This window comes from Battus philenor, unplaced genomic scaffold (assembly GCF_028537555.1).
Source record: "Battus philenor isolate CCGP_79_NKW_IND1 unplaced genomic scaffold, ilBatPhil1.0.hap1 SCAF_13, whole genome shotgun sequence".
NCBI lineage: Eukaryota > Metazoa > Arthropoda > Insecta > Lepidoptera > Papilionidae > Battus > Battus philenor.
Genome location: NW_027181675.1, coordinates 8,516,646 through 8,537,326, shown reverse-complemented (window position 1 = coordinate 8,537,326; position 20,681 = coordinate 8,516,646). Strand labels below are relative to the sequence as shown.

At 33.3% G+C, this 20,681-nt stretch overlaps 2 protein-coding genes across 8 annotated transcripts in view; both read left to right on the top strand.

The window, feature by feature from the left end:
- LOC137933374 (uncharacterized) overlaps positions 1 to 11,942 on the top strand; it is a 59,763-nt gene extending 47,821 nt beyond the window's left edge. For 4 of the 5 annotated variants that reach the window (XM_068777317.1, XM_068777314.1, XM_068777315.1 and 1 more), the window contains 2 exons: positions 8,536 to 8,777; positions 9,858 to 11,942. In XM_068777317.1, the coding sequence (XP_068633418.1) occupies positions 8,536 to 8,777; positions 9,858 to 10,181 (566 nt within the window). In that variant the 3' untranslated portion in view covers positions 10,182 to 11,942. Of the gene's footprint in view, positions 1 to 6,283; positions 6,360 to 8,535; positions 8,778 to 9,857 lie in introns of those variants that run through there. The other variant, XM_068777316.1, reaches the window with a different exon arrangement.
- A 1,769-nt stretch (positions 11,943 to 13,711) lies between these two features.
- caly (ubiquitin carboxyl-terminal hydrolase calypso) lies at positions 13,712 to 19,519 on the top strand. Of its 3 annotated transcripts, XM_068777171.1 has the most exons (9): positions 13,712 to 13,807; positions 14,040 to 14,232; positions 14,352 to 14,499; positions 14,664 to 14,847; positions 15,053 to 15,204; positions 16,297 to 16,482; positions 17,290 to 17,360; positions 17,632 to 17,841; positions 19,321 to 19,519. In XM_068777171.1, exons 2-9 carry the CDS (start codon positions 14,140 to 14,142, stop codon positions 19,513 to 19,515), a joined length of 1,239 nt encoding a protein of 412 aa, XP_068633272.1. In that variant the 5' UTR covers positions 13,712 to 13,807; positions 14,040 to 14,139; the 3' UTR covers positions 19,516 to 19,519. The 3 variants fall into 3 exon arrangements, with proteins under 3 accessions (XP_068633272.1, XP_068633270.1, XP_068633271.1); XM_068777169.1 differs by having other exon boundaries at positions 13,712 to 14,232; XM_068777170.1 differs by lacking the exon at positions 16,297 to 16,482 and having other exon boundaries at positions 13,712 to 14,232.
- Positions 19,520 to 20,681: the final 1,162 nt, after the last annotated feature.

Sequence of the window (20,681 nt, the reverse complement as noted above, 5' to 3'; positions counted from 1 at the left end):
TCCTATCTCTACTAAATATACTAACAAGCATTGTTGTAGCTTTATTCTTCAAAAATCTTCTAGGTCGATTATCCACATTAAAGATTTCAATAAAAATAAATAAAATTAAAAAATAGCTGCTAAAACTTAAAAAGAAAAGATTTTTGAGCAGTTGAAACCCAACCGTAAGAACTTGCGATCGTAGGTCGCGTGTTCGACTCTCGGGATACAATCCTGTATAATTCACACTTTGAGCATTAATCACATGGGATTGCCACTGCTCCAACTCAAACAAGTTTGCAGAGGATGGGCAGCAGCGTCCTCTGCATACTATAATACTGCGATCGCCGATCCGTCTGCCAAGCGGGACGATTATGGTATAACCCTCCATCGATATTTTTCAGGGAGGACCTTGTAGTGGGAATGTGAAAGACGTTGTTTTAACATTTGCACAATGGAATAAATGTTAAAATGTATTACTATCGATAAATAATAAAAACAATCAAATTTGGAAAAAAAAAGTTAACGACATTAGCGAACAACTTACGCATAAAGTACCAGTTTCAATTGTACCAAATAAATTATGATTTTTTTAATAAAATATGTTAGAGTTAATTTATTATAAAGTAATGATGATTTGTAAACAAATATGTACACGTCTCTAGGGTAGTTTAACTGAGTACACCTCATGAGCGACGCATATGGTGAACGCACATCTGACGTTCACACGAATAAAGAGGCCTTTTGCAAACATCAAGCAACCTTCGCTAATTGCTATAATTCTATTGTTTGAATTTAGAACCCGTATCAAACAACACAATGGATTAACTGAAGTACATTTAAGGCAGCAAATGTGAAAAACTAATGCATATTTAAGTGGACATCACTACATAGTCTATAGCAGGAATCGTTTTTGTGATAGTTGCTTTTAATACGTCATCTCGAGTAATCGGATCACCGGCGCCCCTGACAGAAAAGCATCATCTTGCTATTTCACGATGGTATTCCATGACCAAGTCATAACGGGTAGGAACCGCTTTATATATGTTACATCTAGTTTTTACGTATAACAAGGTTGAAAATAAATAATACTTCACTGAAGAGTTTTTACACTACCTGTTAGATGTATTTACTCAACAACGAAACTTTTTATCTCTTTATGCTAAGTATAACTAAAGACAAAAGCGATACATAATTGAATGAATTAAAAGCATTAACAAAAAAAGATATATATGTATTAAAACGCGTACAACTATCAGTTCTGTGAATAAACATACCTTGTTTGAGTAAGCACAATTTATTTTTATTTTATTCCAAGGCTCCCAGTAATGCTGTTAATGTTATTGGTAATCCTATTAGCTAATCCAACTTGCACTAGATATCGCCTATCGTTGTTACATTTCACTACAGATTTGCGTTCACATTAACATACGTACAAATCATATATAGTAGTTCATACGATATGTACAGGTTTTCGTTTACACATCTTTTCATATGGATACAACATTTTTCCCAGAAATACACAACCAGAAAATTCTTTATACCTATTACAAAAATATGTGCTATGTCCAATTGCCAAAGGATTAATTTTTATATGGTTGCTAATGTGGTCAATATAAAGTACTCATATCGCTTGGAAGACTACGAAACATCTTCAGCCAAATATCTCTTTGTGCTTAAGATACAGGTCTGCTACCAATGTTCCTTACCAGTGATGACTTACGGCACCGAAACGTGGTCCCTCAGCCACCACCGGCACAGCTCCCAGTCGCTCAGTGAACCACGGAGAGGGCTGTGCTCGGGATTTCATTTCTCTATGAGATCAAATCAGTATAAATCCGTATATAAATGAAGATTACCGACATATCCCAGCAGATTGGCAAGTTGTAGTGACAGTGGACAGTAAGTCCTGTGGGTAATATACATAACAAATATATTTTATGAGTTGTATCGGTTAGAGGCGAGTAATTTTTTCCTGCCGTATCAAGACGGAAAACCTTAAAAATTAAACAACCTACTCGTCCTTGACGCAACACATAAATCGATTAGTAATTGAACGGAGCAAGGAACTATGCGGACAAAGTTCGATTTAATTATATAAATTGTTCGCATTTACAGCATGATGAAGCGGTTTCACCATCCGCCTTGGCGACTTTGTATCACCCGGCACCTTTTTCGTACACATCTAATTTTTAGGTTAGATATCTTACTAAGCTATAAACAATTCCAGGTTAGAATTTTTTTAAATTTTCAAAATTATTAACAAATGACAACCATAAAAATATAACTATTTAAGAGTCTTTATAACATAACTTTAAATATTTTTTTTTGTAAGAAATATGCACTGATTCTCTGGATTTCACTATATAAATTATAACTAGGTTATCTAAATTTATTCCAAATACGCAGTCACAGGAAGAAGAGAGAATTTAGTCTTAAAATTGTAAAAAAAAGTAATTTTTAACTTAGATAAGTACCAGTCTTAAAGGCGGGTTCAATAATCTTGGTATAAAATGTTCAACCTTTTTTTCCAATAGTGTACACTTGTAATTAAATAAGAATGGATATGCCAGCAACCATTTTATAAATTTACTGTGGCTTATTAAAATCAATCATACATACCATAAATACGACAAATAATTTAGTTGAAATCTCCTGTTTCAATCTTAAGCCATGACTTTCGCGTGTTATAAAATAATAACCATTGTAATTAAATCAATGACATTCTCCGTTCCGCTGACCCTTTCGTGTCTAAGACGTTTTTTGGCCAGGTTAAAAGTCATTACGTTATTAATGTCATACTTTTATTTAATTACTGCAATAGGTACTATTTAATATTCTTGATCTACGATAAAATTTTCACTGTCACAATTAGGACAAATTAAGAAACTGTATTTCTGTCATTATATTTAATGTTGTTTTTTTTTTATATTTAGCCAATATTTAAAACTATCAATGTCAACTAAACTTGAAAGCATTAATTATGAAAATCATGTCAAGTGTTAAGTAATAAACCATTTTACACAAGATAACAATATTCACATCAACTAATTTAAGGCGAGAATATACCAGTCTAGTATAGACCCATTTAGACGTTGGCTTTTTTTTGCAAGTGTACAAAAGGCATACCACATTTCTTTGCAATTATTATGAATTAGGGTTTGTTATAATTTTTATTTACTACAGTACTCCGGACATTCATTTTAGCTATGATTTCATTCAGATCTATCTTAACTTTAAAGAATTGATGAGGGTTTTTTCAATTATTACAATTATTTTATATATGTAGACTGAATTTAAATTTCCATATTTACAGATGGAAGTTTGTAATTACCGAACTAATTTCATTTCATATTTGTTTAGCTTTTATCGAATATTAAATAAATAGGTAAACTATTAACAAAATAATACTTATAATTACCAATTACCGCACCAAATTATTGATTATAACAAATCAATAATTTGGTGCGGATCCAAGATGTGGTCTATCACGATTGACCTTAGAAGGCTCATGACCACCACGGTAGAGCTATAGAGAGGACTATACTCACAGCTTCGCAGTGAGATCGAATCAGAAATGAGGAGACCCGTAAAATAATCAAGGTCACCGACATAGCTCAAAGAACTGCTAATCTGAAGTGGCAGAGGCCGGCGCACATCGCTCGTGCAACCGATGACCGTTAGGGTCGTAAGTTCCTAGAATGGCGACCACGAGCAGCTACATACGACTTGGACAGGTGGAACAACAACATATGGAAGGTCGCCGGAAGTCGATGGATACGGGCAGTGCAGGAGGCTAGACCGAACGGCGTCTAAAAGCTGATATGATGATGACGGTTGACAATGCGAAGCAAAATTATTTATGTGATGTTAGACAACGGCGTAAGTAAATAGGGAGTGCGGATTTAATCCTGTTATTGAATACGTCGCTTTAACAAGCAGAGCCGTGGGCAGGGAAGCCTTACAGAATAGTAGTGGGCGCAGACTGCTTACAACTGCGTATCACCTGACCGCGCTTACCTGTACATTTATCTTTTTATATAGCTACGTCGTGTATGTACTGGAACAGAAAATCGATACGCTCTCATTTGCTATCGGGCATATTTTATTAGTCTATAATCGTAATCGGTACGAGGGAAGGTCGGTAGAAGATCCACACCTTTTTTCGAACAACGAATAGAGAACATGACTATGTGGGTTCCTAGTGTCTCCAAGTCAAGTATGACCAAGCTGATCCAAATTGACCTTCATAAATATGTATTCGAGAGAAACAAGTCTGCCTCTAGGTTAAGTTTATATATCTAAATCTAGAAACTTTATTTTTAGTTTATCAATCATCATCTCAAACTTGAGCAATAGAGGGAGATGACAATACTAACAAAATGAACCGATTTTAATGTTTATAACCATAACAAGAGTCTACGAAACCGAATGAAAAAGGAGATAAATAAAGAACCGCTATATCATGTAATATTGAGCAACCGACAGACGTGGACGAGTGGCGATCACAAGCCAGTAGAGGCGGCGTTGGTAGCCCCGTACTAAATGGACCGATGTCATGCACAAGGTCGCGAGAACTTGCTAGATGCGGGCAGCGCAAGACCGATCCTTGTAATAATCTTTGGGGGGTGCCCTAAGCCCTGCAGTCGGCGTCTATCGGCAGACATGATGATGATGATTGTAAGCCACAAACAGAAATGTTTGCACGCAAACAACACGCAACCGGTGCACTTCCGAATCATTGCGAGTTTAACTAAAGTTTATTCAGAATTACCTGCACATAACCCTATGAATTATCGTTTTAATTTTCATATTTTTTATCTCATGTAAGTGAATTTTGTACCCTTATTAGACAATAAAGTTCTTTAACAGTTAGCTCGATAATAATATTGTAATAATGAAAGTGATCATAAGCAATGTTAGTATGTTTTCGTCCGTTAAACAATGAATTGTGCCATATAAATTTGTACAGATGGTCATCTGAAGTATGTATAAGATTTTAATGAAGTTTACCGTAATAAACAACATAATTAAATATAATAAATATACTATATAATATATAATATGCAGTTATTAACTGAAGGTGAACCATAAATCAAGTATTTAAATCAAACTCACAATAAATTAAATACGTCGCAGTTTTTTTCCAAAATAGTGGAACTATACAGATAGTCCAAAAATAGTATAATCAAAATGATTCTTTAAAACGACTAGTTGAATAACTTGAATTAAATTTATTTATTTTTAGTAAATGAGTTACATTATCGGAGTGGTCAATTTGTTACTGGGTTTCGTCTCACCTGTTCTGGAGTTTTTCTCATGTATATTAACAAAAAAAATATTCAAAAATTATTACTGGAAAAACTTACGTATTATGTCTTAATTACTAGTACTGTAACGTGCCGATTACTATGAATCTATTCATATTTTTGACGAATATGTTTGCATGAAGCGCTTTTCAATACTCATAATTCGCATAATTGCTTTTGGTTTTTGGTACAAAAAAGTCTCAGCTAATAAATTCCATCCAAACTAACCTATTTTTAATGTGTAAAACATAAATATGAAGACTATAAGACGAACTCGCATCTAAGACAAAAGCCAGGCTAGTTTAAATGCCAGTGTTACACTTGAGGGTATATAAAAAGAAAAAAAATCTTCTATATTAAGTTAATTTTTTAAATAGTTATTGTGACGTCGATAATACGATAAATGTCAACATTAAAAGTCTAGACAATTTTAATTTGGAGGGTTTACCACACTTTATTCTTCCATCTTGTTTTAGTTCTTTCAGATTATATTTTAATGTACTTTACTGTATAACCGTTATAATCGTCATTTAGGTTATAACCTTAGTTTTAACTCAAAGTTGTGTTTACCTATAAGTTGATTTGTCACTTTTAGATAAACAACGTTGTAAGAAATCCAGTATGATGAAATACTGTGTAAATTGTCGGTAGTAAATAAGATGATAAAATAAAAAATGAATCAATAATTAATTTTACGTAATAAATACGTCTTGTCAAGTTTATATATTGTTTTTAGTTTAAAGATAAGTAATAAATTTAATGTTCCAATCCCAGCATTAGTGCTTGGCGTTGGTCAAGATTATTTTGAATATTTTTAAGATAAATAGTTTACGTGTTATCATTTAGCTCATTCTAAAGTTTATCGTAAAAGATAAGATGTAACATCTCTTTTGTATTTGCAATTTTATTATTGTATTGAAATCCTGATTGCATAAACACGTTTAGTACCAGTGACATCCAAAAATCAAATATCGCAGGGAAGTACGTCATGGGTCATAGAAACACCAATGATGGTTTGGTTGATGTATTCTGCCACTTTCCAAAGAGCTATGAGAGAAAGAAGCCAAACCTGTAAGTTAATAATTGTTGTACAACACGTAAAACAGATTTTTTTTAACAATGTGAACTTGAGTAATAACATTTAAAAATATAATAAAATTTTATTATTTAGGAAATTTATCTGTTCTGTAATTTAATAATTATCGTGATTTTAGAAAAAAGAACAGACATTGACGTAATTATTTAAAAAAATTATAAGCGCTATTATTAAAGACGTTTGAAAAATATTTTAAGTTTTTTTTTATAACTTTATTATATGTACATTGAATTTAAGTACTTAATGGACTTTTCATTTTGATTCTAAGACGGTAATCGGTTCTAATTGTTAGAATTTATTCGTTATGGAAGTGAACAGCGCGTGAGTAAGCCTTCTAGCTTCGGCCGTACATTTCGAACTTGACACACATCTCTCAAGACTTCATTGTCTCTGCATAACCTCGGTCGTGCAGACGTCGTGATGGATACCTTATGACTTTTCCAACCTTTCCTCATTAATCTTTCCCAGATAAGCAAACACTTAATTTTTTTAGCTAGTTCCCTTAAGAAATTCATAACTTGAAATCGGAAAGAAAAATTATTTTTACTATTTTCATACAATTGTTAACTTTCGTTTTAACTTTACCGGTTATTGTATAGTAAGTACCGCTACTGAGATGCCATTGCCCTAGTGAACCAAATGACAGAAAGTTTCCACGGCTCTGATTTAAAGATTATACATATACACAGTTTACTGAGATATAAATTACATACATTTACTGTTTTTACTTAACTTATTAGCTTAAAAGAATCGATGTTTTACTGTCGTACGTATCAGGGGCAATGACATTTTTTTATTGTAAGTTGTAGTTCCGTCTTGAAAAATTACTTCTTTTTCTTTTACATAAATCAACCCACATGTGCAATGCACCAAAAACCAGATTAATAGAAAGATACAATAAGACGTCTATAAATAATTATGACAGACTTAAAAATTAATGATGAAATGAATTTTCTTACAAAGAATTAGAATCATTAGTATGCTAATTAATCAATAATGTTAAGTGGAATAAAAATTAAAATTAGTGCTTTTAAACGAAAATTTCACTCTTTAATTCTAGGTAAAAAACCAATCATGTATGTAATGACACAATTTCTTTAATGTAAAATTTTCTGAAGACTTATTATAGGACTGTAAGTAACATACATAAAAACATTAAAAATGAATTTTAACAAGTCGCTTTACACATTAGTTATTCTTTTATAATACAGTTATTTTGATTGCTTTTGGGTAATTAAGTTATACAGTATTTAAATTTTTAGTATTCCTCGTGTAAACTAAATATATTTATGCAATTAGTTTTCCGCTTTGTTCCTAATCCTTTTCATTGGCAAATAACTTAGCGCATCTGCCAATTATTGTTAACTATACGTTAGAAAACTTTTACGATCAGAGGAATCATTCACTCGCGGAGCTTCGCACTAGAAATAAAGATAACATTGTGCCTTGATAACATTTGCCCAAGGCTCCAATAAATTAGTAACTCATCTGTAGGTACCTACGTAAACCTACACTTACCAAAAAACTCGCTAGTAATACCTCCGAATTATCACGAAATAATTTTAAAATGTCCATCGAAATAAACCGTCATTACCATTTAAACGATTTTTTAAGTTTATTATATAAATTAGTATATTTCTAACACTTATGCATTAAGGAAGTTTGTGTGTGATAACAAAATTCCTAGAGTTCGATGTGCATCTGTTTTTACTTTTCATATCAGACTACGTTTGGAATCTTGTAGACTTATTTGTATTTAAGGGGAGTCATTATCAGGGAGGTCAATTTGTAACTGATTGTCACCTCTCATGTTCTGGAGTTTTTTTCATGTGAATCTCAAATGATCATCATCATAATTTCAACAGGGGGATGTCCAATGATAGAAATCCATGGGCATCACCCCGAAGATTACCAGTGAGACCGTTTAAAAGTGGCTTGCAATCAGAGTTTTCTGACAAGATCATTTGTTCTCCTTATTAGTGGACGTCTCACGCTGCGCTTGGCGATCCGTAGCCCTCACTCCAGCAGCAGTTCGCCTGCCTATCCTTTGTGCTATGCCGGCTACGACGACTCAATTTAGTTCTTTGAGTACCGACAAGACCTTCCAGTTACTTATGCCGCATGCATTTAAATAAACTATTTTTGTTTCAGGGATGTCTCTCGACGAAGGCAGACAGTCCCAGCGGCCGTACCGCTACGGCATGGTGCTCCTGTGCGCCGGTGCACTGATCAACTGGCTGGGACTCGCCGAGGACTACGCGGAACCGGTGCGCTATGTGGGCGTGGCGTGCATAGTGGCCGGCGCGCTGCTAATTTGCGCCGCTATGTGCTGCTGGCTGCAGTCGCCCGCGCGTCAACCACACAACGACCGCGCCTCGCCTGACACCCACCAGGTTCGTTAACAATATTATTTAATATTGTTTCCATCTCAGACCGACCTGTCATCAATCTAATTAAAAGACACACTGACACAGATATGAACGTCTATTATTAAATTAAAGTGTTTCCACCTACAATGAAGCCCACGTCTACGGGCGGTAATCTTTTGGGCTGATAGACATCCGTGTAAATACGCGGTTGTACCGGTTTGATGATAATAATTAGATATAAAAGTAAAACAGAATAAAAATTGTAAAGTATATAAACGATAACCTCTATAATAGAGACCAAACAATAACATATTGAAAGAATGATTATTCAAAATAATTACCGGTTTTCTTCATTATAATCTCAAAATGGCCCTGGTTCTGCTATAAGCCACTTGCGTGCTGTCAGAACTAAGACTTTGGCGGCCTCTTAAACAGGTGTAATATATAATATTACGACTCAAACCGAAGTTCCCAAAGGAACCTCCGAGCTTAGTTACAGTAAGAGGTCTGGCACGTTCAGCACTCTGCCACCTCAAATACTGGTAAGTTGTTCTAACATAGAAATTCCAACAGCCAAATAGCATTAATCAGCGACAGACAACTTTCTATTCAATTAAAAAGGCCTAGAAGTTAGAATGAATGATCAGAAATTTGGACTACATCCTGAAACGATTAACTATTCCGGTTACTAGAACAAAAATTTCATCATTCAATGTACATAGTTGTAATTTTGTACAACTTTCTATTTTCGTGGGATCCTTTTCACTATTGTTAAATAATGTAATACTTATTGAACTCTGGCCTCACTTCCTTTGTCCACACAGTTGATTATTTATGCCTCGAAAACTTTCACTTTTTTAAAAAAAATATATGTTTCTATGGTTTTTATGTTTAACTATAATATTTAAAAAGGTAAATTACTGGCGGTAACAATAATGACCAAAAAATAGAATGAAATTTTTTTTAAAGATTCTGACTTATGATTCAAGAGATATCGTGATGAGTCAATATAGGAGGAAATGTCTTTAGTAACGATAAAAATTATATAGCTATAAAAGTAATATAAATATAAAAAATTACTAAAAAAAAATTTAATGGTTTCAGATTGACGATCCAATTCACGTGATATCGATGCCGGACGAAGAAACAATGCAGCAGAAGCCGCCAGATTACGAGACAGTGGCTGGAGCTCCCCCAACATATGATGATGCAATCAAACTTAACCCGACGAGATTGCTCCCAGCCACCAGCAGCACGCGTCAAGAACCTCCCACTACCTCCGACGTACCCATCATTCCTGGCCAGATGGATGACGCATCAGTACCAACAACAACCATCGTCCCTGTACACCTACCGCATAGCCAGTGTACCACCCAAGTGCCTAAAACCCCGCCACCACCGTACAGGCCACCGCACGCCATCAGATGAAAGCTGGGCCCGACAGCTGTGTTAGTACTTTAAATCGACTGCGTTTCATGTAATGAGACTTGTAAATAATCATCAAGCGTATTTGTCAGTCTCAGCGAATGCGTACATATCCATTGTTGATTTATTGCGGTATTATTTTTCGTACGTGTTGCATATTCACGCATGAAATTATAATTTTTATTTATGTAGACTGGCAAAGTAAGGAGCGATGCGTACTTATGTGATATTAAAAAGATATAATTAGTTACTTAATATATTTTAATGTATATATAAATAGTTTTTAATCGAAACAAAAATAAATTTAAAAAATTAATGAATTTCCTGTTTGTCCGTAAACCAAAATTAATCAACCTGTAATTATATATATACTGCGAAGATTTAAAAAAGTTTCCTCATAGGCGAAGGAAACTTGTAGAATTATTGGAATTGTATGTTATTGACTATAACCATTCTGTAGTATTGTGCCATTCATAGAAAAACTTGTTTACAGAAACAAATACAGGCATAAAAATCAATTGAAGTTGGTGCATGATGAAGTATTTTATTTTATTATTTAAAATATACTCCATATATAGTAATTGTTTTACAAAAAGTACTATAAATTAATTTACATTAATATTTGATTCTTTGATTTGTGTTTTTTTTAAAAACATTACTGTTCATCAAGATCTCGAGTTATATTTTTTAATTATCTTGTATATAAAAACACAAATAGTAGAGTACATTTTTCATAATAATAAAAATAGATTTGTCTATGAAATTAATCTTATAAAGTTGATCACTTACACAGCATGCACTTAATCTTTCTATGTTTGGTACTATTAAATCCAACTTGTATTTGGCTACTTAGATATATCAGTAGTTAGTAATATACTGACCCGTTTCAAAGCAATTCTAGTCCTGAAGTTAGACTATATTTGTCCTTTAGTCGCCAACATACACAATTATTTGTAATTTGTACACATCATTATTGCACAACTTGGTTGTCGAGACGTTCCACATGATGTAATAAAAAAATTAAAAAAATATTAAAAAAAGTTAAACCGATTAAATTTTTTAAATTAATAATTAAATACACACATGTCATAAATATAGTAATATTTTCCTACATTAATGTGTAGTAAAGTTTGTATTAAAAAAAAACGAGCCTTTAACGTTATAACCATTGTTTGGAATGATGAAATTATTTTTTCAAAATTCTCAAAAAAATTAAGGCTGCCTTTTCCATATATTTTTTTTATTTTAAACATGTAAATATTTTTAAATATCCTGTCAAAAATTATCATGTCAAATGCAGTTGGTCTGGAGTAACGAAAAGCTGGATATACAACCATCAATAGATTTGACAATAATTTTCACATGATTTGTTTTTCCAAGTCTGTGTAAAATTACTGTTACAATAATTTTACCCTGTAATTTATTGAAAAATGTACACTTATAATTTTAGACTGAACGATTTTGTGGTTAATTTAATTACGGCCTAACACAAAAACGTTCGGAACAATACGATATAAAACCGTAAACGAGAGATTACATTTTTTTACACTGTGCTTATAATAAACTTGAAGTGGGACCAATTTCTAATATACAATAAACTAAACGTAATAACCTACCTGCAGCTCCTGTAAATTTTGATTATTTACTCAGACAACTGTTTGAGTTGAGGCTTTACAGTGCTGAAGTTGTGCATTTATTATTTGTACATTATACAAAGTTGCAAAAGTTAAGTGTACATACAAAATAAATGTTGTTGCAAAAATATTATAAGTTTTATTACTTTACCTTAATAATTCATTCCTTTTTATCATTATATTGGGATTATTCAATATATCTCAGAAAAATATATATATACTTAACCCTGAAACCCTTAGTTTTTTTTGTTAACCATAAAACCCCGGGAAAGCCCGATGCCTCCTGACCAGAGTGTTGCCAGGGACCTACCGCTACATACTACAAGCACCGAACTGAGTGGCCGCCGAGCTCTTAAATCGCTTTGGTCGCTTAATATAGGTTCTATGGTCCATGGAGTGACTAAGCTCTATCATCGTCGATATTACCTGTTTAGTATTTCGAATCAAGGAGGCCTAGAGGGCCGAACCTAGACTTGATCGGTTGCAATTACTGAGTAATATAGCTACCACTGCGGAAAGCGATAGCGCTACAAAAAAGCCTGAAGAAACTCCAGCAACGCTTTTGTACAGAATAATTTTAGGTTGGCGACACCTGTCACACACGAGTCCACCCCGATTCCGACTAGGCCGGTTGGTTTTCGAACATCTGTAAAATGTTTGGTACGATGTCTCCCTTAAGGCCGACGCGTCGTCCGGAGACTCAATCACTCGGCCGGCGCGGCGTCTAAATGTGCCGGGTTGTATTATATTGTTTTACACATGCATCAAAGTAATAATTCTATACTTGTTTTAAGAACTGAGCGATCGTTGGCAGTTCCTAGTTTACATGCAGGTCTTTGTTAGGTATCGCGGCGCGCGCGTGGCCTTATAAACCTATTTTATAAGAATGGGAGACTGTGAATGACACGCGGATTTACTTGCGCTATTGACGCGCCCTTGTATAAAAGGAGTCTGATTACATTTGTATAAAGCTGTTTAAGCTACCTGAGCCTGGTGCTAGGATTTGTCAAATTTACATAAGTTTTCATACAATTGCGAGAATAATAACGTGGAAAGTTCCCACGGCAGTTATAGTCCAGTTGTATTTTGGCCGTTGCTCGAAGTCTGTCAGTCAACAAAACGATTAATTTGGCGTCGATCGGAAGTCACAGGTTAGTAAGCAGCCAATAGAATATGTAGGTTCAGGTGGCGGCTACAGCATTATCAGAAGAACATCTCCACGAATAAAAATGAATTATTACTTCTGTAATTAATAATAGCCTGATAGAGTGGCTGTTTTAAATTAAATTGTTCTAAAAAAGTTATGCAAATGTGATATGAATCTGTTGAAATATTAATGATCAAAATTCAGTTAATGCAATGACCTTCTCGTTGCTGTAAACAAATTACAGTGAAATGCCATTTATAATGACATTTTGTTTTTCAGCTAGGTAAATTAAGGAATGTCTTTTATTTATAACTATTGACTTCTGTACTTTTATATGCATAACCTGCAATGACATTTTTTTATGTAAGAATGTCGAACTCAATGATCACATTAAGTCTAAATTTAAATCTTATTAAATTTCGAGACAAATATAAACTACGAAGCCATGCAATCAATGTTAGTCTCATCAAAAAATTATAAAATTGAAATAAATGCAAAACAATACACATTGTTGTACATTGATGTCAGTAAAAATACAATAAAATTACCTTTGTAATATTTTTTTCCGAAAAATAGTCATAAAAATTGATATACTTTTTTTTGCTTTTTCTGAATGGCGGATTCAAACATTTTTTTAACTGTGATACAGTTGTTGTAAATAATATTTCGGCAGAAAGCCTCGTAGCCAATACAATATTTTATGAATGTATGAAAGGAATTGTATTGACATTTTATCATAAAAAGTATTTGTTTTGAAATTTTTGGAAATTAAATGAAATTTAATGCTATAAGCTGCGTGCTGTGTTATTCTTTCTGCTAGAGAAAGGAGCACTTTAATATTACTCAAGGTAATTAATTGCTATAAAATATAGGTTGAGGATCCCCATAAACTACATTTATGAAAAATATGCCGGTTGAGTTAAATAGTCTAACAGAAGGTTGGCTTGAATTGGAAAGTGACCCTGGTTTATTCACTTTACTATTAGAAGATTTTGGTGTTAAAGGTGTTCAAGTTGAAGAAATATATGATTTGCATAAGCCTTTAGAAAGTCCGGTATACGGATTTATTTTCCTATTCAGATGGATTGAAGAAAGGCGTTCTCGACGTAAATTTGTAGAACAAATAGAAAGCTTCGTTCGTGATGAAGAGACAATAAACAATATATTTTTCGCCCAACAAATGGTGCCAAATAGCTGTGCCACTCATGCACTTCTTTCCATTTTATTGAATTGTCCAAACTTACACTTGGGAGAGACCTTAAGCCGACTGAAGGTGCGTATCCTTATTATCTATAAAAAAGAAAAAAAAACCTTTTATTTAAAATTAACTGTAACAGCACTTCAAATTTAACATTTAGTTATAGTAAATATTCGTTTTTCATATTGGTATAGCATCATACCCTTGGTATGAATCCAGAAAATAAAGGCTGGGCAATTGGTAACACTCCTGAATTGGCTTGTGCACACAATTCTCATGCAATCCCTCAAGCTCGTAAAAAAGCTGATAAAAATGCTGGGGTCCCCACTGGACGATTTACAGGTATGAAAGGTTGTAATAAAGTTGTGTTGATGCTATAGATGTATGTATGCACATTGTAAATACCATTTTGATTTATAAAGCATGATATTGGAAAAAAATCTTTTTAAAGACTAATTGCGTATTTTAATATTTCTTTTGTGTCAAATTGGTGCTATCTTTTCAAGGTGAAGCATACCACTTTGTAAGTTTTGTGCCTATTAACGGACATCTTTTTGAGTTAGATGGCTTGAAGCCATACCCTACTGATCATGGTCCATGGGCTAACGATGAAGACTGGACTGATAAATTCCGAAGGATGATGGCTGAACGACTTGGTAGAGATGCTGGGGAACAGGTGCATGATATCAGGTATTTGTGCTACTTTATAATAGATATTTTTCATAACATTTTTAATTTATAATAGATATTTTCATTCATTTTTATTTTATAATAGATATTTTTGACTAATTAAGTTAGTTAATTTAAAGCAAGTTGTGAAGGTGTAACATGCAATCTTATTCCTCCTAGTGCTTAACAATAAGGCTTTTTATATAAAATTATTTAAAACCATTAGATTCAACTTAATGGCGGTTGTTCCTGATAGAAGAATAGCTCTGACCCAGAAAATACAATCACTTGAAATGAACCAAAAAAGAGTGAAAGAAGCTATTTCAAAAATTAGTAAACATTTGCGCCATTTATTGGGTAAAAATAGGGATTTTAATGGTAAGTTATTTCATGTCATTAAAATAATTATACAATTAGTCACATTATTAAAGATTAAGCTTAAATCACATAATATGGTTGCTTATTAGAAAATTATTTGTGAAATTATTTTATTATCAGTATTACTATACAAAACTTAAACGATTTTTATGTACCTTATGATGTTTTTTATTACTATGACTACCAATCTTAGATTAAAAAACTCAGAATTTTTGTTTTAAAAAATTCTGTTTATACGTGCGAATTTTCATATGAACTGCAATGGAATGTTACAGAAATTACAATGAAATGAAATACAAATAAAAGTGTTGTAATTCTATTGTATAACATGATGTAATATAAAATGTATGTATTAGATTTATTTTCGGTTTACGTAAGTACGATCATATTTCCCAGTTCCGATCGCAACTCAAGTGGCTTCCAATTCGTCACCGCAGGAACGCTCATGTTCTTTCTACTCTCTATAACATCCTATACAATCCCTCTGCTCCTTCTTATCTCCGTAACCTCTTCCACTTCTCCCGGGCCCAGGACAAACCTTGTCGTACGAACGTAAGGACGTCACTGGCCATCCCCACCCATCACTCTGATTTCTTTTCCTATTCCTTCACTGTCCATGCTGCAAGATTATGGAACGCTCTCCCCTACGAAGTACGTGATTGTCCATCATTACCTGTATTTAAAAAGCGAGTCAAAGAGCACTATTTATCGCTAGTTGTCTAGTATATATAATATTTTTAGTTATATATGTTATATATGTATTTATGCTTATATTATGTATATATATTATTTATTATGCTTATTTATGTAAGTATATAATATGTAAGTATACATTTATGTTCATGTTAAGTATGTAATTATGGTCAAAAGTCGTATCTATTGTAAATATTTCAATTTAATTATTGTGCACGTTGTGTCTGCCTTACTTTTTATGAATCTCCTTCCGTAGGCCTACTGGAAGAAATTTCTGGTTAGAAATAAGCAGTGCCTGTTGTGTCAGTTATATTTGTATTGTTACTTTAGTGTTTTTATTGTGTACAATAAACTGTTAAATAAATAAATAAATAAATGATTGTTCTTTCGTATTTTCAGATGATACTATGTCACAAGTGAGCAGTGATAGTTCTTTGATTGATACCATTCAAATCACAGAGGAAGCTATCTTAAATGCCATAGAATCTTCACAAGCACAAACTTTTGATATAGATTACACTGCTCCTATCACAATTGAAATTGGAGCATCAGATAGGCCACAACAGGATAATAGCTTAGCTCTAGGTACATTTCTCATTCATTAATTTTAAATTGGTGAATTATTTTTTTAACATTTCTTACATTTACTATATGTAATTATCCATTTTAAGTTTTGTTTCCGCATCATAATAATTAGAGATTGAATATCTGGATTTCTATACCTAAACATGAAATGTAGGTTTATTATGGGAATATCTTTTATATTAAAGAGGTTAAGGTATATATTTGTATATCATATGGAATACATAGCTTCCCCTGAGACTTTTCTGTCTCTCTTATAAGTACCGCTTGCACAAAAATACCTTCTTTTGTTTATTAAAAAAACACATAACATTTATGACTACAAATTTTAAGTGATTCTATCACTGCTGGTTTTTATAAGCCCATTTTAGAAATGTGTCGATATTCATTCTTGACAGGCTTCAATGTATCAGCAGGTTATTGATAGATTTCTCTCCTAGCTAAGTGGTGGACATAAAAATTACTATGAATTTATTTCCAGTTATTCCATTAATTACATCCTAGTACTAGTTTATCTTAATTGTATGGTCTTTCTACATGTATGTTTCCCAGGGTAAAAGGTAAATTCCATTAATTCTGCATGTTTTAATGTTCTTGAAAATGGGAATATATCCAATCTAGACGACTTCACCACTATATTCATTTGGATTATGTACTATTTCTCTAATGATCTCATCATCATCAGGAACTTCTTCCAGAATGGAATAAGGTTTTGGTTTAATTTTAAATTTTCGGGCCTTTTAAAAATTAACGTCTTTCCTACACTGTAATATAACTGACACCATATTTATATTATTAAATGTTTTTCAGTGGATCCAGTAGAACAAGGGGACACTGTAAAATTTGTGACATTGAACAGGGAATGTCAAATTTTGGATGATGTAAGCACCTTCGTACCCATACATATGTGATGTTATGTTCTGTTATCAACTTAACTTATAGTTTCAACTTTAACTTGTATGTGTATTCATTATAAATAACTTAAATGAGCTCTGTAACTGCAGTTGCAATTTAAGCTATTTATATGTAAACCCAATGAAGAGTACAAGCATTGGCTACAATGAATCATTAATTATAGTGATTGTATTTATAAATAAACTCTGTACTCTATAATTAAGCATGCATAATTGAAAAAATAACAATTAATCCTAGATATATCCAACTTCAACATCAGCATTAGTGAAGAGTAGTGACATGGCAGTACTTGTGTACTGTGAAACTGCACCAGAACAACCATTCAAGTTGAAGAAGCTACTTTTAACTCACCCAGAGTTAAACATGCTTATGAGCAATATAATTAATGAAGTTCAATCGTGTCAGCAGGCTCTGAATGATGAGAATGATAAAAGAGATATGTATAAGGTCAGTTTAAATTAATACCGCTTAACTAGTCATCTTTATAATAAATCAAGCTTATTTTCAATTTTGACAAAGCTAATTCTTTTTATAACAAACATTTTGAACCACAGTGATCCAAGTGACATTAGCTTCTTCTTGTGAAAATTAATCATAAATCTAGTGAACGGACAGTTATTCATCTATTTTGATTAGTATGATTCGAAAGTTTTAATTCTATCTATTCACAATTTGAAAAATGTGCATTATATGAAAATATCAGTTAACAAAAGTTCTTCCATACACAAATATGAACTAATGAATCAAATTCAAATTTAAAACAGCAACGAGCTTAAAATCTCTTACTCTTATTTGCAATCAAATATATATTGCTATGGATTTTTTTTATTAGAAGGCGACAGGCTATAACTTCTAGCAGTAGTCTGTGGGGACAAATAGTCAATAGTAATTATTTTGAAATGTAGCAATCGGAACTTTGAAAACCCTTGTACTATCATTATGTTATTTATTACTTCTGAATCAATTGATTTTTAGAGATGTGCCAAATTAGTTAAGAGCAAATGGGCTATGCATTTATTCACTCCTTTGAAGCTTTTTCCATTAACATATATTTTATCTATAACCAGCTTTGATAAAAATAGGAAATTTTTGTTGTAATAATTAAGGATAATGGTGAATCGACTTAGTAGATGATGATTTTTTTGGTATTTCAACTTACCAACAGTTCTTAAGTGTGCTATAATTTGTGAAAAAGATCACTTTACAGGGCTTTCCATAAAGTTGTTTCCTAAATAATATTGTTTATATTTGTAATATTATTTGCTGCATTTTTAATCTAAGTTGTATTAATCGAAAATAATAGCCTCAAATTGTTGCCAAATTAAGTCTTATAATTAGAAAAATATATTGCAAATAAAAACTTTAGTGTCACCCTGTAAAGTGGTCTTTTTCAGATTCGATAGTGTATTTAGAGAAATTCGATTTATTTTGACAAAATATTCGAGAGAAAAAATAAAAAGATGGAAGGTTTTATTATAATTTATAATTTTCTTATAATTTTTTTATAAATATAGATGCCGATGAATTAAAACGGTACTATTAAGTAAGCGTTATAGTAATTGAAAATTTGATGAACCTGCTTATTTAAAATGTGTACAAGATTCACAAAAATTATAATGTAAAGCGATAAATAAGAAAAGCAGGTTAAGAATTAACAATTATACACATTGACCACGCAATATATTACAAGAATTAAATCATTATTCACATTTATGTAAATGTATTGTTAATAGTTTTTTTTTAATTTAACTCTTTCGCTACGAACGTCATCTGTAGACAACATCCGCGTGACGACCTGTCTACGAGTGTCGCCTATAGACGACGTTAGTGTACAACTAGACCATTAGACTATTGCCAAGCGATGTGTTTATTATCACTACGGTACGCACTGCCGTTGCGAAAGGTTTACTATAGTTGTATGATCAGGTGGACGACTGCCGTCGCACGCACAACTACGACGAGTTCATCTGCACGTTCCTGTCAATGCTAGCGGAGCGCGGCGCGCTGGCGGAGCTGGTGGCCGCGCAGCTGGAGCGCGGGCGCGCGCCCCGCGTGCGTCGCCGCCGTCCGCGCCCCCGACCCCGAGCACGTCCCCGCCCGCGGCCTCGCGCCAGGAAATAAACTGTCTCCCACTTATTTATTGTTTTATTTATTATTTCTTTAGTAGTGTAACGGCACATAAATAGTAGCACATAGGTTTATTGCTCCGTTTATGATCGCATCTGAACCGTGTACTTAGAAGTCACTTATCCACGTTGCTTGCGGGATGTCCACTTACTACTCGCTATGGCGCATAGACGCAAACAAATTTCGACTAAGCGGATACTATCGACTATTGTAATGTCGTTACCTACAATAAAATCTCACACTTGGTACATTCAAACGCCTCCATACTGAGACCTAGATGAACCCGAGTTTCCAGATGATTGATAAGACAAGTCACGTACACTGCACGCTGTTGCTGTTTCATAAGCAACTGGTCTCGTCAGAAACGAATCCGGATCGTTTATGATAACGGAGGACACCAAATGCTCCTTCTCTTAGCGCTAAGGCTTCCCGAAGTGGTAGTAATGTTAGCCAGGTAATAACAATCTTGAAGTCGAGGTTCGCTTTCGCGTGCCCTTGAGTCGAAATGTTTAATAAGTATCATCGACGAGAGACAGCCCAAGCTTACACCTTCTCGTAGAGGCCCTCGGGACTAGTGATTCCATGGAGCGTCCGTGCAAGCGATCTGAGCTCCGTACATTTTCAAAGCATTTATTTGCAATAGTAAAGAATATGCAAATATTACTGGTTTCCGTTTACTGGGGAAATTTCGTTGATAATATCATTACATAATAAAATATGCTATTTTAAGACACGTGATCAGGGATTTGGTTTATGTAATAAATAAATAAAATTTCTTAATATGTGAAGCAACAATTCATTTCGTCTAAATATGTCCTAGACTAAACAGATGTTTTTGCAGTCTCATAATTTTGTCAAATAAAAAAATAATACGTATTGACATTGTTTTTAATTCAAATCAAACCATTTCACTAATTTTATGCCTTGTGCTGCGTTTTACGTACATCCACCGATGTAGAGAACAAAAACTTTGTTAAGGACGTCGTAAGTGTTACAACCGGTTTTATAGGAAACCTATTGCGGTGGCCCATTTCCAGCTGTGGACGTCGTAAGGTCAAAATGATGATTCAACATACGATTTTGTCAGTAGAGTAGCGGCAGTCTAGTGCTAAGGACAGGCAGTGATATATAGTCGTGTAATATATTCTCAGCAGATGCAA